This window comes from Tupaia chinensis, unplaced genomic scaffold (assembly GCF_000334495.1).
Source record: "Tupaia chinensis unplaced genomic scaffold, TupChi_1.0 Scaffold000147_1, whole genome shotgun sequence".
In the NCBI taxonomy this organism is placed as follows: domain Eukaryota; kingdom Metazoa; phylum Chordata; class Mammalia; order Scandentia; family Tupaiidae; genus Tupaia; species Tupaia belangeri.
The window spans coordinates 9117138-9138258 of record NW_006159617.1 but is presented as its reverse complement, the minus strand read 5'-3'; the positions used below and the strand labels follow the sequence as shown (position 1 = coordinate 9138258).

General features: G+C 41.3%; 1 protein-coding gene across 3 annotated transcripts in view; it reads left to right on the top strand.

Moving 5' to 3' along the window:
- Positions 1-21121, top strand: part of PCSK5 (proprotein convertase subtilisin/kexin type 5) — a 537419-nt gene that overhangs the window by 215405 nt on the left and 300893 nt on the right. For all 3 annotated transcript variants that reach the window (XM_014586632.2, XM_006145503.3, XM_014586633.2), the window contains exon 8: positions 13785-13997. In XM_014586632.2, the coding sequence (XP_014442118.1) occupies positions 13785-13997 (213 nt within the window). The remainder of the gene's footprint in view (positions 1-13784; positions 13998-21121) is intronic.

Sequence of the window (21121 nt, the reverse complement as noted above, 5' to 3'; positions counted from 1 at the left end):
GTCATGAAGAAGCTGAGTTGTGGTTCAGACTCAGGTCTGTATCCTCCAAAGCCTCTGTGCTTCCTCACCATGCAAAATCTGTTCCTGTCAAGTAGGTCATATGGACCCTTTGGTGCGCTCGGAGCTCTCTGTCAACAGTAGCTGAATTGTGGTAATGAATATGAACACTGCAACAAAGGTCTCTTTCTTCTCTGAATTCCTGAAGAACTTATCATCAGGCCACTGATTTGGCACCTTCTGAGCCACACTGTATTACCAGTTCTCTCTTTTCTTCCTCCTTGGTTAAGGCTGGGAATGGTGTAGAGAAGGCTGGCCTTGCTCAGTTTGATAACTCCCTAGCTATTTGACCTAGGACAGGTTCCTAAGTTGTAAGATTCTCTATTTCCCTGAGGAAAGGCTGTGGTCATACGTGCTTTGTAAAGCCATGGCTAAGATTAAGTATGATAGCCTATATGAGACTGTTCTCAAAGGAAAAGCCACTTGGGCTGGTTCTTGAGGGACACAAGAATATTCACCACAGAGTCTTGTAAATAATATAAACCCAATACCAGCTGTAGTTTTTCCAAAAGTATAATTTGTTGTCATTTAAGACAGGATTATGTTTTGGGGTAGAAAATCAAGGAGGTTGATTTTTCTCTGTTTCCAAAATATTCTGAGCTGCTCTGTGTGAGTTCAAGGTTATTGCTTCATGTGGTAGAGGCCTTTGACACCATTCAGGCCCATTGTGGGTTTTAGAGAGAGGTGGCTTGCATACCCTCCCAGAGTTGAGCTGGCAGTTGGAATCGACTCGCAGTGCAAAATTCTGTAATCTACAGCTAGCTTAGAGAAGAGCATAAACTTTTCATTATTGCTGGAATAGCCCCTTATTCTCCTTTCCAAGTCCCTTTCCAAATATTTACAATAAATTCCTCTCATACCCCTGTTGATAATAAATGTCTTTATTCTCTATGAAAGGAATCTTTTAAAGTTTACTCCTTCAATATAAATCTAAAGGCAATAATATAGTTCTGAGCAGTTTCAAAATTGATAATTAATGTTAATATTGGAAATGTCCTCAGTTTCATAAACCTGGCTTTCTTGAAAGTCTGAGCATAGTTTTGCCTTTTCTCTGGGATAATCCAAGATGCAGAAACTTTTGGCAGATAAGAGAATGACTTTTCTCCTCCAAAAAATAGGAATGCTAAGATGGAAGGTATACCCAGGTCAGCTGTGTTAGTGCCATTAATTTTTTTGGTTTATTTTTTCTAGAGGGCACATGAATTTGCCAGAGAGAAAGAGAAGGAGAAGAAAAAGCAACCTCCATGGTGTATGGTCAAACTGCAATGCCTTCTCCTCCATCTCTCCCTCCTTTGGGGATTTTGGGCATGCACCCATACATGCCCTATGTATTTCTCAAGCCACAGGGTCCAGGACTTGAGCTGTACAGTCAGGCATGTGGGATCCTGCTGTCTTAACCACCAGGCCATGGAGCCGGCCCAGCCCATTAATTATAGACAGTGATTATTTCAGAGACTCTATAAGATACACGTGAACGTTCTTAACTGCTTGGAGTGAGGAACAGGGAAACCTAGTCTTTGTGCTCTTCCTCACAGCCAGTCTCAGCAGTTCCCACACCTTGGGAAAGCAGCTTGCACAGGGTTCAAAGAGAACTGTGGGAGGGACCAGAGTAAATAACAACCTGAGTCTTGCCGAGGCCTCTGAAGTCTGAGAAAAATGAGATGCCCAGTATCAGCTGACCATAGGGAAAACATTGAAAGCAGACAATTATCTGTGCCTGTTGTTTCTTTGATTGAGGAGGGAAGACTGAAGGGGAGGTTTTGTTTTCTTACACGTTCTTTAGTGCATTACTTTTCTAGGGCATGTCGTTATGTGTGCATGTAGGAACATCCAGTGCCAGTACGTCAGTGGACATGAGCATTGGAGGAGGCAGGTCAGCGGAATTCCTGTACCAGCCCTTCCCATTCCTGTCCCAGCCCTTCCTCTCCGTGACTCTGCTAACTCCCTCCCTCTCGTTTCCTTATGTAGACATTGAAAGTTTCACTGGATGACCCTCTTATGTGTCCAACTTTACTTAATACCCATAGGACATTATTAAGCTCCAAATTTTTATTACTGGAAGTTACCGAGTGTACAGACTATCTAGAGGTTAATCAATAAAATGACTTGATGGAAAGCCTATTCGTTCCATTACTAAAAATATCCAGTTTTTATCTCTTCATAGATATTCCTCTCTCCATAAAAGACTGATTTTCTTCTTCCACTTATGCCATAAAAATAACAAAGTTAAAGAAACTCATTTTGTTGTAGCACTGCCGTAAGGAGCTACTGGTCACACCACCATATGCTTTTGTGATAAAGTGTAAGAAACGGTGGTAAGTGTGTAAGTCCTTGTAGTAACCCTCTGAGAAGGAGCATCTATGATGATAGATAGGATTGATTCTTTTTTTAAAAAAAAAGTATTATTGGGAATCAGCAGTTAGCGTAATGGCTATGTCGCTGGACTCCCACGTAGTCGACCACGGTTCGCGTCCTGGACCTGGTGGCTTAAATCTCACGCCGGGCGCGTGTGCGTGCATGCCCAAGATCCTGAGAGGAGAATGGAGGAGAAGGGATTGTGGCGTGACCATCCCCCCCTAGGGGGTGATTTCTCACTTTCTGTCTCTATGTCTCTCTCTGTCTGTCTGGCGAGCGCACACGCCCTATAGCAAAAAACCTCTCCAAAAAAAAAAGTATTATTTATTTTAATTTTTATTCTTTTATTATTATTCTTCAATTTGACCAGAGAGAGAGAGAGAGCAAGAAAGCAAGCTGCCAGGTCTGAAATTTGAACCAGACCTGGCGGCTCAAATCTTAGTCAGCAATGTGGGAGTCCAGCGCCTTAATCACCACACCACCTGCTGGCCTCAGGACTGATTCTAGTAAGCCTGTAGTGATCTGATGCTTGACTGAATTTATGTTCTGGCAGATATAATGAATAAGCAACCATTTTTTTTCTTCCTGTTCATGTCATAATCATAAACATGGCTGATTATCCCAAACTTCAGTGTAGTAGAGTTCTGTGTGCAGCACTGACTAATTATTCTTTACATTAGTATTTGACTATGACTCTCACAGTCTCTAAGTGTCACTTTAGAATACTGAACTAACGGCATTTTTAGGTTCCCTGAATTCAGTGCAACATGCTGCCGTCCATGGATTAGACATAAACAGTATTGTAAAAAGACTATAAATGTAGGTTATAGATGGAATTTAAAAATTTGTCATTTTGGCCTACCCTTCATGGTGCAGGTAATAGGGGCACCACAACATGATGCTGGTGGCCAGTGTGTGATGGCTCAGAGTTTGCGGCCTAAGTCTGCCTAACACACCAGGCATAGCCATGATCTTACTGGCTACAGGGCTGCAGGAGGGGATGGCAGTTTGAAGGCCCTCTCAAGCGTTTCTCTCTCGCTCTCTCTCTCTGTATGTCATGAAAGAAAGAAAGAAACATAAAGAAAAATTGTCATTTTTATCAGAAATTATTGCAATAATTATAACCAGCAAGTTGGTCACATAATTATCTCTATCCCTTTCAAAGTGAAGTCAAAGGACCATCAAATGATATAATGGTTACATCACTGGACTCCCACATGGCTGACCGCGATTCAAGTCCTGGATTCAGTGGCTTGACACTCACACCAGGTGCATGTGTGTGTATACCCAAAATCCCGAGAGGAGAATGGAGGAGAAGGGATTCCGGCATGGCCATCCCCCCAGGGGGTGATTTCTTGCTTTCTGTCTCTCTGTCTCTCTCTGTCTTCCTGGCGAGCACACGTGCCCTATAGCAAAAACCTCTTTTAAAAAATGCAAAATGTAAAATACTGCTTCGTGGACTTGGCTTAGTGACCCCTTATGTACAGAGTAAAGGCACCCAGTCTTTATTTCTTCAGATAGTCCTTTCTCCATGAAAGGAGCAGGGCTGAAAAGATGGATGAGATTGAGATGGGAAGGAAGATGCAAAAGTGAACCTGTGTCACACCCGGAAGAGAGAAATGAGAAGTAGGTTACTCTTCACAGAAGCCTGCTTTGCTCCACTTTTGGCGCTTTGAAGTGCATGTACATTTTCCATCTTTCTCATCCACCTCCCTTTGTCAGGCCTACTAGCGTAGAATGTGAGTGGTGAAGCCGCTCTCACAGAGAGTTTCTTTTTGTAAGTCGCTCTGTGGATGTTCAGACTGTCTTTCTTCTGAGTCTCACTCAGAGCTCTGTGGACAGTTCTGAAAGCTGGTGCACCAAGGGAGGACTGTAAATATCGAAGCAGGAGCAGGGGCAGGTCCTGCAGTGCAGGAAAGCTGAACCTCAACAAGTATTGGTGTTGGGCATGCACTTGTCCCTTGGCTAACTGTGGAAATCATCTTTGGGGAGCTCTTGCTTTCCGTTGATAACATCTTCAATCCTGGCATTGTTACTTAGGAACAAGTGAAAGTTACTGAACTGCTGATGGCACTCACATCACCAAATAAATAAATCTTAACTAATGACAGGTTTTTAAATATATAAAGTAGTTTATTTACATTAACCTTTTGAGGGCACAATAATGAAATATTCTGAAAGTAGTAATGGATGTTCCAATGGCGAGTAGATCCTAAAAAATGAGTAGATCTAAAAAATAAGTCTCACATGCTGGTTTTCTGTCTCTATTTCTCTTGTTCTTTCTTTCTTTCTTTCTTTCTTTCTTTCTTTCTTTCTTTCTTTCTTTTTTTCGCATGCTGATTTTCTATGTGAGGATGGTGGTGGTCTGACAAATGTAGCATCTAGGTGTAGAATTGTTCCTTAACCCTAGATTTCTTCTCTGTCTCCTTTAGAAACATCTCATATCCGGCTCAGTCGACTACCTTGGGTTTTTTGGCCAGTGGCCCACTTTATTTCTTGGGTTTAATTCAGTCCCCTATTATTAATTTCCCTGCCTCAATGCCGTCTGACTCACATGAACTGTTTGAAGAAACAAGTCTTGAGTCTTAGTAAGCAATTTCCCAAAGACATCTTATTACATCCCTACCATGACTACATTATTGATGTATTTTGCATCCCCAAAAAACTTTTCTCCCCTCACAGTTATACCAGTGTAGTCTCCAGTGCCCTGGATGCCATCTGCTACTAATTTGCTTGAAGTCGTTGACTATCGTATTTTTTTTTTCAGGTTACTTTTCTGGTCACCTTTATGATTCATGGGTCTCACTTATTATGTTTGTGATAATGATTCACAAGTTATAAAATTGCCTAAAGAAGCAATGTATTTTACAATTTAGGAACCAATGTTAATTATGAGTGGAACAATCATTTTTTAAAGATTTTTTAAAATTTTATTTCGAGGTTTTTGTTTTGATTTGGTTTTTTGTTTTTATATTATGTTTCTGAACCAGACCTGTTTCTTTCAATGATCCTTGCTCTGTGGAGGAACAAGATTTATCTTAGACATAATGGTTAGAATGTCTTTGACCTTTAAAAAGATGACCAGTATTTGACTGGGCACAGGGGAACACACTTATAATTCCAGCTATTCAGGAGGCTAATGCAGGATGGAGAGTTCGAAGCTAGCTTAGGCAGATAGTGAGACGCTTTTCCTTTGGGGAAAAAAAAAATCAAAACAAGACAAAAAAACACTTCTCTCTTCTTAGCTCACCTAACGAGGCCATAGAGATAGGTATCCATTTTAGTCCATTCTCTGTTGATTAATACCTAAATAGCAAACTGGGTAATTTACAAAGAACGGAATTTATCTAGCTCTTCAGAGGTCCTTGGTCAAGGAGCCACATCTAATAAATGTCTTGTTGGTGGGGACTTCCGGCAGAGTCCACAGGTGGTACAGGGCATCACATGGTGACAAGAGAGTGAGAGCTTGTATCTGTGTCTATGTCTGTCCATGTCTCTGTCTGTATCAAACGTGCTCTCACTCCCTCTTCTTAGGAACCCACCCTGATGACTTTATCTAATTCTGATCACCTCCCAGAGGTCCTGCCTCTTAATAGCATAATGGGATTAAGTTTCTATCCTCTTTATACTGTTACAATGGCTCGCCGAATTCTAACATATGAACGGAGGGGCACATTCAAACCATAGTAGTATCCTTGTCCCTCTCTAGCTTCTCCCCCTTGTCCCCAGATGCCCCCTTAGCCACTGACTATGGAACATGGAATAACCATCATATATGGAAGAGCTTATGGAGAGGATTGTGTTCTATTTTCACTGAGAAGAGGAATATCAAAGAAGGTTGAGAGAGGAACGGCAAGGGACTTTGGTAAAACGGGTATTTAGCGGGTACTTGAAGACATCAGATATAAATAAAGTTCCTCATTCTGAAGATTTTGTTTTATTTTGTTTTGTTTTTTAGTTGCCAGAGGGCACACATACTTACCAGAGAAAGAGAGAGTGAGAGAGCACCCTCCAGGGGAACCTTGTCAAGAAGCAATCTTTTTCCTCCATTTTTCCATCCTGTCAGGATTTGGGGCATGCATGCACATGTGTCTCGTGTATTTTTCAGGTGACCTGGGCTGGGATTTGAACCACAGTTGGCCATGGGTAGAATGATGGCAACATCTGTGTCTTCTATGGCCTCACAGAAGGGGAGGCACTTCTTGTCTCCTCATTTCTTGTGTGAGTCAGCTAGGAAGTCAGAACAAAATACCCAGGCTGGGTGGCGTACTTTATTACCTGCTCCCTATGCATGGGACTTAGCCACTGCACTCTATGGTGTCTCTTTGTGTCAACATATACAAATCACGGGATCTGACCAGACTTGGAATCTGTATTATACCTCTTGTCCCCACCACATTCTAGTTCTATGATACTGGGGACATTACTTAATGTTGCCCCATTTCCTAGTCTGTGAAAATTTTATCTAGTAATTAATTGGTTGGTGTTGCTCTAAATTAACTAATAATATGTGAAAGCACTTAATACAGTATCTAGACACATATTAATAGATGTTATTCGTCTTCCTCCTTTTGATATTGTGAGAAGCCTACATCATTTATTCATAGTTCTTTAAGAATACTTTCTAAGCAAGACAAGGAAAAGAAGTAATATTAAAACACCAAATAAAACTTAACTGCATGGGCTAAAAAATAATCAAACCATTTTAAATAAAGGAATTTAGTCCATTGTACTCCACAGCTCCCCAAACCTGGCTTTGGGTGTATGATTTAATTGGTAATCCTGCATAAAGTGACCTTTTATGAACTCCTGAGCCACAAGAAAATCTAGTTTCTTTTTGTCTTTTAATAATAATGCTTATGGGGTAATATAAATTGATTTCTGTAGAGTATATGTGAGAAAAAAAAAAAAACCATACACTTTAGATACCTAATAAAAAAGTGCATTTAAAGTTTGGTCAAATGTATCCTGCACAGATTTCATGATGTATTTTGCCTTAAGTTTACTTTTAATTTAACACTGAATTAGTTTGAGGGATTTTTGTTTTGCCATACAGTGCCCTATTTAAATAACTAATTACAATGACAGCGCTTCACCAAGCTAGAAAACATCATTATTTCCTATATTTCTGGAAAGTGTGTGTCTCAAGTTTCTTTTCTCTTTATAATATTTTGCCCACCTTCTCTCCATGCACCCCACTTTAACATTGTTAATCCTTCAGTTATTCTGAATTTTAGAGAAATGTCTGCTTTGTTTTTTGTTTTGTTTTGTTTTGTTTTTTACCATGAATGTTTTGGTTTCTAGATACTTCACACTAATGAAAACCCCCTGTGTATCTGTAGTAAATAAATCTTTGAATTGCTAATTGCTTCAGATTAACCTCACAGATCTGTAGCAGCTGTCCTTATGGCTCGTACAGCCCACAAATTAAGTCTGTTTATTTCTGGGACTTTAATCATAAACCACACACACAGGCATAAAGGTCGGGTTGCCTCGTGGGTAGAATGATAGCAACATCTGTGTCTTCTATGGCCGCCAGACGGGCAGGCACTTCTTGTCTCCTTCTCGTTTCTTGTGTGAGTCAGCTAGGCCAGCCAGAACAAAATACCACAGGCTGGGTGGCTTAATTTATTAACTGCAGAAATTTATTTTCTCTCAGTTCTAGAGGCTGGAAGGCTGGAAGTCTATGATCAAGGTGCCAAAGGAGCTGAGTGCTGGTGAGGCCACTCTCTGTGGCTTGCCGACAGCCACCTTCTCGTGAACCTTTCCTCTGTGTTCACATACTAAGAGACAGAACTCTCTGGTGTCTCTGCATTTATGAGGACACCAGTCCTATCAGATTAGGACCTCACATTAATGACCTAATTATTTAACCTCACTTACCTCACTAAAGGCTCTATCTCCATGTTCAGTCACCTCAGGCTTTAGGGTTTCAACATAGGAACATGGCAGGACACAGTTCCATCTGTAGCATACCTTAAAGATGATGCCAGCAGTCTCCCATTCAGCTTTTTGTATCTTCTCTCCACCAACTCCGTGTCTGGGGACACTGATTTCTGTGGCCTCTGCCTGTGGACTCCAGGTTCTGCTGGGATTTGGCCAGTCAAATACACTGGGGATGTGGGCAGAGGAGATTGGGGTCTCAGTATGTACAATATCTGCCTGCCCACTCGCTATAGGGCCATCATGGGTTGATGTGTCCCTTGACTAATTCCTACTAGCCCTTCTTTTCTAGCTCCAGTGACTCCCCTCTCTCTGTGTCCCTTCAGGCCTAGGAATGGTTACTGACTCCAAATTATCTTTGGGGGTTTTTCCTCTTGACCATGCTCAGTTGTAAAGTAATCTCTCAAATTATCAGTTTAATGTAAGGACAATGCCTCTGTCTGGGAGGAACATTTCATAGTAGCGTTCCTGCTATCCTTTCAACCCAGGACTTTCACTCTCAGAGATAGTTCCAAAGAACTCCTCAGCCATGCCATTGTTCCTCCATAATAGTGTCACCTGTAGATGCTATCAAAATATTCGTATTTCTGAGGGAGCCCTTCTGGGGTTGTCTCTCTACCTCTATGTCCATCTCGGTGTCTCTGGCAAGCCTACATATTCTTTGGCAATTAAAAAAAAAACACCTCTAGTAATTGACCCTCTGTCTTCCTTCTTAATAAAGGAATTGATGTGTTTGTTTCTATTTATTAAAAATAATACATGGTCTGAGGACCAGCAGGGGCATGGTTGTTAAGGCGCTGGGTTCTCATATGGCCAACCACAGTTTAAGTCCCAGACCTGGCAGCTTGGAAATCATGTTGGGTGCATGTGAGTGAGTGCTCAAAATCTCAGGAGGAGAGTGGAGGAGAAGGGATTGTGGCAGAGCCATCCCCCCAATTGCCCTGGGCCATACTCACAGTGATTTCTCACTTTCCTTCTCTCTGTCGCTCTCTGTCATTCTCTGTCTCTCTCCAGTAAGCCCGTGCACCCTTTGACAAAAGCCTTAAAAAAAATAATAAAACATGGTCATGAAAACTTGGTATCAAAAGTAAAAATATTTCTTAATCTTATCAATAGCTAATTTCTATTACATCGTCAGTTTACGGCAGCTTTACCCATTTAATTATATATACATAGACAAATGTACACACACACACACTTTTTTTCTAAACTGAAACCATACTATATCATTGTGTATCCTACATTTCTAATACAACATGAATACAAAAGTACTTTCTCAGTATTTTCTTATTAAATAGTCTTTAAAATAAAATTACATTTTAAAGATATTTTACTTGAATTTTATACTTGGACACAGTCATTTTATCTAGATATAGAAATGAGATTTTGCCAGTGTGCTTTTTTGTTTGTTTGTTTGTTCGTGTTTTTTTGGAGAGGTTTTCGCTATAGGGCGCGTGCGCTCGCCAGACAGAGAGAGACATAGACAGAAAGCGAGAAATCACCCCCCAGGGGGAATGGTCACGCCGCAATCCCTTCTCCTCCATTCTCCTTTCGGGATCTTGGGCACACATGCACACGCGCCTGGCGTGAGTTTTAAGCCATCGGGTCCAGGACGCAAACCGCGGTCAACTATGTGGGAGTCCAGCGACATAGCCATTACGCTAACTACTGGTTCCCGCCAGTGTGCTTTTCATTGCTTTGTGGCTCTCATCTGGCATCTCATCTCTGAGTCAGGTGGGTTTTTGCACAACCTCATGTGTTCTGTGGACCTGTCAGGTAAGGCCCAGTGTGACCATGCGTTTCACTCACAACCTAACGCTGAATGTCAGTAGAGAGGGAGTGGGTAGGTGATAAGCTGAGACTATTCTTTTTTCTTCTCTGGCTATGTTGTTCTCTCTAGGTTTTAGATATGAGTCAGTCACTAGAGTTTCCCCGTCTGATCACCCATGCCAGAGAGGAGTAAGTCCTCCTGGAGATGGACAGTAGCATCGCGTGAGCTTCTCAGTGTAGGGTGACTTGGTGATCTCTCAAGAATATTTTGGTGGGAAATTGAGGGATGATAAACTAGGCCCAGCTGTCTAGCTGCGAGAGCAACCAGAAGTTTATCCCCTTTCGCTTCATGAATTTTTCCCATTCCCATGTTGTCATATTACTTTTTTCCAAGTTGAAGGACAAAAAGAAATCTACATTCAGGTCATTCAGATCATGTCATAAATATTGTATTCCTTGAGGATTCAAGGTTAAAGAGAGTTTATCATGAATACTCCAGATTCTTTGTTGTATCTGCCTTTGGCTCCTTTTCTAGAAATTCTAAGACAACATCCAAAATACTTTTTCTCTCACCTGGGGCCAGAATATTAGAACTTGGAAGTCATCACCAGCTATCAGACTTTGTTTCTCACCTCCTAATTACAAAATGATGGATTTGCACTAATGTCTTCCAATGTGCCTTCTGGTTTTAAACTGCCAAAATATCTTAAGGATTCAGCTTAATTATTCCCAGAAATACTCTTTGGTTTATTTCTCTGCTTTCTCCTAAAGACCTCATCTTATAGAACCATACGGTCAATGTACCTTTGTATGTCTGTGCTCTTGTTTACTTCTATTGCTTCATTGTCAGGATCTTACCAAAGGTTTTTAGTTATCTTCTTTTTATCTACCAAATTTTGTCTATTTCCTTGCACTTCAGGAAGCAGCTAATAGGAGGCCACACAATGCAGCAGTAAAATGCAATTCTCTGTAAGGCAGACCCACAGAGGAAAAATCTGATTTGAGGGAAACCATCAAAGACCATCATGAACAAGCTGGGTACATGGGTGCCCACAATCCTAGACTAGCTGAAACTGGGGCTAGGTCTGTCTCTCTCTCTCGCTCACGTAAGAAACAAAGAAACATTTAAAAAAAAAATTAATGAGGAACCAGCAGTTAGCGTAATGGCTATGTCTTTGGACTCCCACATAGTCCACCACAGTTCGCGTCCTAGACCCAGTGGCTTAAAACTCATGCCGGGCGCATGTGCGTGCATGCCCAAGATCCCAAGAGGAGAATGGAGTAGAAGGGATTGCGGCGTGACCATCCCCCCTGGGGGGTGATTTCTTGCTTTTTCTCTCTATGTCTCTCTCTGTCTGTCTGGCGAGCACACGTGCCCTATAGCGAAAACTTCTCCAAAAAAAAAAAAGTTAATGAACGCAGTTGAAAAAGTATCTGTGAGGCCGGCAGATGTCATAGTGGTTAAGACACTGGACTCACGTGACTTGACTACGGTTCAAGTCCTGGACCCGATGGGTTGAAACTTATGTGTGCCCAAAATCCCTAGAGGAAAATCGTGTGGCCGTGCCTTGCCCCACCCCTGGGGTAGGTGATTTCTCACTTTATATCTCTCTGGCGAGGGTACTCTCCTTATAGCAAAAAAACGAAACAAAACAAAACAAAACTCTGTAAAAAGAAAGTATCTGTGGTCAAATATGTTTGGAATAGACTGCATAACACTCTTAGAATTTTCTAATGAGTTTTCACTTATTAAAGACTAGCAGGTTTTACAAAAAAGAAGTTTACTTCATTTTAATTTAGAAATTTTCCAACATATATGATTGTGAAGTCATTTTATTTGTGGTAGCCTCCATTAACATCACTCAGTTATTAGTGTCACCTCACGCTGAGCAGAGGGGAAGTACATAGTGCCTACTTGTGCTCACTGACAGTGGGGTTTAGCATGGATGCACAAACTGTCTACACCTCATGTTCCTCAGATATAAAACGCAGTTACATAATAGACCCTACTTCATGGAAGTCATGAAGATTTAAAACAATATAATGTGACTATGGTTCAATAATTTATGAACTCGAGAGTCTGGCTTTCTGGGTTTAAATTTTGCACCTACCTACTATATGACATTGAGACTTCTATATATCAGTTTCTCATCTATAAAATGGGGACAGAAATTGGAGTAGTCTCACAAGGTTGTTGACAAATACAATCTGATTCGTATAAACCATTTGGGATTGTGCTTAGTCCATAAATATTGGTCAGTATTATTATATTCATTGATGATCTTGATACTTCATAATTGTCTTAGCTTATAAAAGCAATTCCTCTTACACCACAAAAACAGCTAAAATCCAGCATATTAAAATAGCATCACACCGCTCCTACATATATTTGGCCTGGCCCTGTTGATGCCAATCTTCTCTTTATCAAGAATCTGTAATCCTTGGGTCCAGCTGGTGGCATGGTGGTTAAAGTAGCTAGATTCCACATGACGGACACTGCTGTTTGAGTGTAGACCCAGTGGCCTGAAAGACATGCTAGGCATATGTGCCTGTGTGCCCAATATCCTGAGAGGAGAATGGAGGGGAAGAGAAGGCATTGCGGTGTGACCATTCCCCTGGAGGTGTTTCCTCACTTTTTCTGTCTCTGTTTTCTCTCTTTAGCAAGCACATGTGCCCCATAGCAAAAACTAAAAGAAAGAAAGAAAACTAAAGACAGACACGCAGAAATAAGAGTCAAAAAAAAAAAAAAATGTCCAACTTAATGGTAGGGACCAGTCCAGAGTTGAATGTTAACTTCCAGAATATAAATGGAAAGATTGGACCACAACGAAAGAGAGATGAATTACATGAGACTGAACTGGTGAAATAGAATTCTATGACTTTTGGCTAAAACATTACTGATTTTCTTCTGTGCTTTGTTTTCCAGATTTAAGGATTTTTGGTCTTCTCTTATGCTGTTGATAGGTTCATCTACCTGCTATTTGAACAGAATCTTAAACTTTTTCCTGGCTTTAAGTCTTAAGCAAATGTCTCTTAACATTTTTTTATTTTGATTTATTAAAGCTAAAACTGCTTTTCTTGAAATTAAAAACATACATTTAAAAAAGTATTTTATGACCAAAATAAGCTATATAGCTTCAGCTAGGTGCTACTTTATACTGTGTTCTTTCTACTCATTGAGTTTTATGCCTAAAGTCAGACATGTGTCTACAGATATGTGTATATCAGCCAAACTTGATATTGAAAGTATTTAGATTAAGATATTTGCGAGTCCATAAAATGTGGGAAAATGAAAAGGCATGGAAGTATAGATACCAAAGACAGTGTGGGAGGAGGGTGGGAAATGGCAGAGGGTGAGAAGTAGGGAATCAAGGGAAAAAGAAAAAAAAGGGAAGAAAAGAAAAGAAAAGAAAAGAAAAGAAAAGAAAAGAAAAGAAAAGAAAAATATATAAAAAACAAGAAATGGAAAATTTTTGTTGACAATATGTATGGTAATATTCTTGATTAAGCCAATATACAATGTATGCTGGGTGGGAAATCACATGCTGTGATGATGAACAGTGAATGAGTGTAAAATAATTAAATTTAAAATTAAAAGAAAAGAATTGATCATCCTTATCTTTTCACACCACAATTTAGCTTTCTCTGTTTGTGAACAGGGACGGAGAGGCCTTGGCTCTGTGTTTGTCTGGGCGTCAGGAAATGGTGGGAGGAGCAAAGACCACTGCTCCTGTGATGGCTACACCAACAGCATCTACACCATCTCCATCAGCAGTACAGCAGAAAGCGGGAAGAAACCTTGGTACCTGGAAGAGTGCTCATCCACGCTGGCCACAACCTACAGCAGCGGAGAGTCCTACGATAAGAAAATAGTACGTGGCAAGTGCATGTCTGTCGCGATCCATTAATTTAATGTTTCCCTTGAAGCCCAAAGGCAGGACCATAAATATTGGGTTTTCGGAGAAGTCATGACATTTTTGCATAGAAAAACCATATTGTAACTTTTCCAACAGCCCAGTATGCAAGTAATCTGTAGAACCGCAAAGTCACATCTGCTGATCATTCTTGACACAAGTAGTCGTACATGGTACTGTTCTGTTACCAACTCGAAAATGTTTGTCTGGGTCATTCTGTTCCAGTATTTAATGCAGCCTTAGACCTAATTAAGCTTCCGCTTTACCGAGGACAGATGATGGGTCCTCATTCACCTTGTGAGTTAGTGGCAGAGAAAAGCCTAGAATTCATGGCTGACCTGCTCAGCCCAGTGAGCCTGTTACTGACTTTTAACCGTAGTGTCAGCGCTTCAGCTTCCAAGTGCAGCTGTTTCAGTGTGAAAAACAAAAGTATACAAGGAAACTCGGAATCCCATTGAGCTGTTCTTAGTTACCTGGCATAAAGCCTGTACAAAAGGTGCTTTTCGAATACTGAAGCTCAAAATTTGCTGGCTGGAGAAGCACAGAAGTCCTGTGGGATCCCGTATTTATCGGCATGCTCTGTTCTTCAGGCAAACAGCCAATTGATTAAGAGTTCCAGTTGCAGGTCCAGTTTGCCTGAGTTTCTTTCACTGTTGAGCTATTTACTAGCTGGGTATCACTGAACAAGTTACTTACTCTTTCTGTCTCAATATCCTTATTTATAGAAAGGAGAAATTTACTTGTATGTTGCTCATGGACATTACAGACATAATGAGGAAGTCAATAAGAAGTGCCAGACACACTGATGCACTGACTTTTGGGGTGCCCTGCACTGTGCTACTCATTGAAAGTTTTGGACACTTTTGTTCTTTATTCTTTTCTTGATGACGGTTTTATAAACTGTGTAAGAGGTTGTCTTTCTGAAGTGGAGCTAAGCTACTGTACCTGACGCTTTCTAGCATTTAGTCAAACTCTGTTTTCAGATCTTATAGGTCCACGCAGGTTTGGGTCTCTGCCGGTGCTGGGTTCGACTTTTGCCCAGTGGTGAGAATACAGAGGCGGAGACACCACCTCTTTCATGCAGCTCTTAACCCACATCTATTCAATTCCTTTTGACTCCTGGCGATTATGATTTTTTGTTGTGTTTTTTAATTTGCTAGAGGGCACATACACTCATCAGAGAGAAAGGGAGCGAGAGAAATGAGAAAGAGAGAGAGAGAAGGAAAATGAGAAAGCACTCTCCCTCCCACCATTGGGAGTGGTCATGCTGCAATCTCTTCTCCTCCATTTCTCCTTTTGGGATTTTGGGCGTCCACACACAAGCACCTGGCATGTTTTCAAGCTGCTGGATCTGGGATTCAAACTGCAAAGTCACCCATGTGAGATCCAGTTGCCTTGCTCACCATGCCACAGGCCACCCCTAATTTACAATTTTTTTTTTTTTAATGAGAGATTTTTGCTATAGGGCTCAATGTATTGGATGGAGAGACAGAGACAGACAGAAAGCAAGAAATCAACCCCCGACCCCCCACAGAGATGGTCATGCTGCAACTCTTTCTCCTGCATTCTTCTGGTATCTTGGGCACATATGCACATGCACCCAATGTGAGTTTGAAGCCACCAGATCTGGTACTTGGGCCACGGTTGACTCTATGGGAATCCAACAATGTAAGCTTTACACCATCAGCTGGTCCCCCATTATATGATCTTTATGTGTGATTTCTTGGCTACTTTTACTATCTTTTTTAGTTACATTTTGTAAATTGATTTAAGTAAAAATTGCCTACCCGTGTACATATCCCATCTTTCAAATTCCTCTGCAATGATGGGTTTTAAATATATACATGCATCCACCTGTCTTGACCTCTATCATTCATCTATAAGTGTAACTTGGAAACACAAAGTTAAAATATAAAGGAGAAAATGGCAAAGGTGAGAAAGTTTTGAAGTTCTGACTTTCTTAATTTGGAAAATGATGCCCACATGAAATTTTGCCTTTGTTACAGAAAATTTTTCATCTATAAGCATCCCTTTTGCTTTTAAGTAGGAAGACTTTGAGTCTGTTAACATATAATCAATACTGAGTGACATCAGTACTTCCTGATGAAAACTCTCTAGAGTAAGAGTTCTCTTCTACTACCATTTTAATCAACCTTTACCCCCCCACACAAACACATTTTATGAGAAAGAAAAGGGAAAGGAAAGAGACAGAGATAAGCTGTTCTTGTTTTGTTTTGTTTTGTTTTGTTTTAGAGAAATATTTTTGCTGTAGGGCGTGTTTGCTTTCCAGAGAGACAGAAAGTGAGAAATCACCCCACATGGGGAATGGCCACGCCACAATCCCTTCTCCATTCTCCTCTCGGAATTTTTGGGCTTGCACCTGGCGTGAGTTTTAAGCCACCGGGTCCAGGACTTGAACCATGGTCGAGTCTATCAGAGTCCAGTGACGTAACCATTATGCCATCTGCTGGTCCCAGAGGCATTTTGACAGGGTCTTACTGCGTTGCAATCCTCCTGCCCAAACCTCTCAATTAACTAGGACTATAGGCATTTGGAACCATGCCTGGCATGATCAGGTTGTCCCAGGAGCCAAACCCAGGCCTCCCATGCAGCTTCCAGCCTCCCAAGTAGTAGCATGATTTGTGCACCACTGCAAGTAGGCCTTCTTGTACTTTTTGAGTCTGAAGTGATCTTAAGGAAAACTCACCATTGCTTATGCCTACCTAGTCAGTTCTATTATCCTCTGGGAGTTATCACTGTAGGGACAGTATTAGTGAGTTCAATAAATGCCTTCTCTAAGAAAAACATATAGTCTAGTAGGAAAATATTAAAGAAGAAAGGGTTGCCTGGGTCCCCAAGAGGGGAACACAATGTGAACTGACGGACCTCAAAAGCACTAGTGTGGGCCAGCCAGTGGCATGGTGATTAAGACTGCTAGATCCCACACGGCTGGATATACAGTTAGAGTCCCCTACCTAGTGGCTTGAAAAAATATGTTGGGTACATGTGCGTGCATGCCTAAAATCTCAAAAGGAGAAATGGAGGAGAAAGGATTGCAGCATGACCCATAGGGAATGTTTTTTCACTTTCCATCTCTTCATCTCTGTCCAGAGGGTCCATGCACCCTATAGTAAAATTAAAAACGCAACAACACAAAGCAAACAGTCCTGTGAGGTTTACTCCCTAGACTTTGCCTCTTGGACCCTTTTTCCCTATTTGCTTTGACTGTGTGGTGGCTACTGTGACCCCTATGACAAGAGAATCATTTAGGATTCTCTTCCAGACAGACAAGTTGACCCATTCTGTGGTCAGGGAGAGTGCTTACGAGGAAAAATGGACATAATGTTTTAATGCTAGTATCCTCTATATATCCTATATACCAAGGATCTTCAGGAATTTCATTGGAGTCAGCAGGTGGCATAGTGATTAAGGCATTGGACTTAGTGAGCATGGCAGACCACAGTTCAAGTCCTGTACCCAGAGGCTCAAAACTCATGCCAGGCATTTGTATGTACAGGCCCAAAAGCCTGAGAGGAGAATGGAGGAGAAGGGATTGCAGTGTAGAGGGAATGATTTCTCACTTTTTCTCTCTATGTCTCTTTGGTGATGCGCACAACTTACAGCAAAACTCTCTCTTAAAAATAAAGTTCACAGAAAAATCATATTATGAGAAAACTATGCATAGGTTTCAAAAATTATTTGCACCACAATAAATGTGTACTTTAATTTCACTTTTCTATGAACTTTGAAGTCCTCTTGTACCTTCCCATTGTTATGTTGCTGCTTCCAATGGCAAAGCCTTGGCTGACTCACTCCATATATTTAATTTTTACTTCTTTCATGTCTTGATTAATCTTTTTCTCCCATCTTCCTAACAGTAATTTTTCTGTCCTCAGGTTCTCTTATTTTGCCTGAATCCCCAACTTATTCTCTATTGCAAAACTAACTTGGAAGATGGTAGAGATCACGGTCTTTAGCTTCAAACTGCTCAGTGGCTCCGTACCCCTCACAGTCTTGGTTTCCTCATGTATAGCATGGGGATAATACCAGCTCGTATCTCAAACATTTCACAAAGAGGACCAGCAGATGGCATAATGCTTATGTTGCTGGACTCCCACATAGTCAACTAAGGTTCAAGTCCCAGATCCGACAGCTTAAAACTCATGCCACACGCATGTGTATGCATGCCAAAAATCCAGAGAGGAGACTGGAGAAGGGATTGTGGCGTGGCCATCCTCCCTGGGGTGGGTTGGGGGGGGTGTGAGTTCTTGTTTTCTATCTCTATGGGTCTCTCTGTCTCTCCAGCAAGCACATGTGTCCTATAAAAAAAAAAAAATCTGTCTCTGGGAAAAAGAAAGATTTCACAAAAATACCAAGATCCCCAGTATAATGTACTTACAGGGAACCTGGCATGCAGGGGCAGCTCAGCAAGTTACTGGCACCATCATTACCTAAGCCAGCGTGGCTTTGCATCCAGGACATTAGTCTCATCATTCTCCCAGCCACTGTTAACAGAGGTGCCTGTTACACCCCCATTTTTTCAATCTATAAAATACTGTGATCTGTTCTACCTACCCCATAAAGAAGAGCACTTTGATCGTGAACATGTTAACAGCTTGAACATGAGTGGACTTGGCAACAACATCAGCCTTTTACAGTCTGGGTGACCCCTTTTCCTTCTAGATGTCAGAATGACGAATAACCATATGTTACGCCCGGGACCTTTCCTTCACCAGGCTTTGAACCTGGACGCCTGTGGTCCCTTGGTGATGCCCACATCCTGTTAGTGGCATCTGTGATGGAGTGTTACAGGAATGGCAGTGTCTCCCTTTGTACTGGCTCCGTTCCCTGAGCCATTCATTCCCTCTCCTCATCTGCCGCCTCTCCAGAAGAACACCACTGTCATTCGTCATTCATACAGCACCTTTGTGATTTGAATTGAGACAGTTGCTGAGGATCTGAGGAGGGACGAAGGATCTCCTCTTTGCTTCTGGGAAAGCACTTTGGTTAAATAAATTTTACGTGGCCTGGACAAAATGCCTTTTTATGGTATGCAAGCAGAAGAACTGTACTCTGGGTCTCAGAACATAGAGGTCTTTCCATCCCTTGGTTTCCTGCCATTTCTACAAGCACCACCGTGGACCTTGGTATTGCACTTAAGATTTAACAGATTAGGGTCAATGATACCTTTGTAGCTCATCACAGAAAATGAAGCATCCAAAACACCAAGATAACAACAACAGGAGACTCTTTTTATGTGCTAAATACATAGAAAACATTTGAAATGAATAGCTATTTTAAAGCCATATTATGAAATAATATTTTTATTAACGTAATTGTTTATATATTATTCGCTGCCTCAACTGTAACACATTGAATTTTTTTTTTCTTTTTTAAAATTTACCAGAGGATGTGTGCACTCACCAGGGAGAAATAAAGACAGAGAGGAGAAAGCATTCCCCAAAGGGTGTAGTCACACTACGATCTCTTCTTCTCCATCCTGTTGGGAATTTGAGCATGTACCCACATGCACCTGGCATTTTTTTCCTACAGTAATTTGAACTGCGCAGTTGCCCGTGTGAGGTCCACCTCCCTTTAGCACCAGGCTAGAGGACCAGCCCATATTTAGGTACAGTAACACGCCATGAATATTACATTATTTTTTTGCCCTTCTCATAAATGCCTGGCACTGCACTGTGCACGTCAAGTGAATCATTTCATTGTATTCTTAAATCCACATGCAGCAGGTGGTGTGGTGGTTAAGGCACTGGACTCGCACATGGCTGACCGTGGTTCCAAGTCCTAGACCTGGCAGTTTGCTTTCTTACTTTTCTCTCTCGCACATGTGTACATGTGCCTTACAGCAAATTTTTTAAGAAAAGGGGAAAAAAGCATTTGTAAAAGAATCATTGTGAACACTTTACAGATGAGAAAACTAAAGGTTAAAAGGTAAACAGAGGGCCAGCTCATGGCCTAGTACTTTAGGTGGCTGGATACCCCATGGCCTAATGCATGGTTAGAGTACCTGACTCAGCAGCTTACAAAAACATGCTGGGCGTGTGTGTGTGTGTGTGTGTGTGTGTGTCTTAAATCCCAAAAGAAGGGAAAGATGAAGAAGGGATCATAGTATGACTGTGCCCCACAAGGGATGCTTCCTCACTTTCCTTCTCTCTCTTTCTTTCCCTGTCTCCTCTCTCTCCCCTCAAGTATACACACCTTCTGGAATTGTTTTTTTAAGAAGTTAAATAAAAAATATCACAGCTAGTAAATGGTAGATCCTGGATTTCAATCAAGGATGGATCACCCTCCCCAGTCTACCTTGTCACCTACGTGGTACAGTATCATGGCCCTGTTATTTCCCAGGGACATCCAGTTTGGGGCTATATGAAAGAATGGTGCCTCCCTTTCTTGTTTTGTGTTATTTTCACCGTGACAGAAAAGCCTTTAGAATGTGTGAATGTGGACATTTTTTTTTTCTTAGTTCACTTATTATGAGTTTCACAGTTTCCCTAACCTAGTCAGACCTCTTGCAGAAAAACTAAAGCTGAGTTAGCTGCTGGTTCCCATGGCAGTGTTGGCACTGAGCTTCCAAGGTTTTGCTTCTTGTAGGATCTTCAAACCAGGGCTCTCGTGCCTTGAATGCCCTCTGTTATGAATACTCTTCTGCTACACCTCACTTCCTTTATGTCTCTTCTCAAATTGCACCTCAGAGAGGATTGTTTTCATCACTTTCTCTAAAATAGTTTAAAACCTTCGATTTTAACATCCTGGTCACTGTTCTTTTTTTAGTGAACTGATAGCTACTTAACATGATAGAATGCATTTCCTTAATTACTGTCTGATTTTCACGCTAGACTGGAAACTACTTGAGGATGAAGACTTTGTTTTTGTTCCTTTCCAGAGCACGAGCTCAATAAATATTCGTGCACAAATGACTATCAGACATTTGGAAGGATGGAGGTTTCACAAGTTGTTTATATAGTCGCAGGGAGGGAAGGAGGTGTTCTGTTTCTTTCAGAGAAACTTCTCTTGGTAGGTTGGTGAAAGGGAAATGGTATTTGACAGACTATTTAGCATAGAGA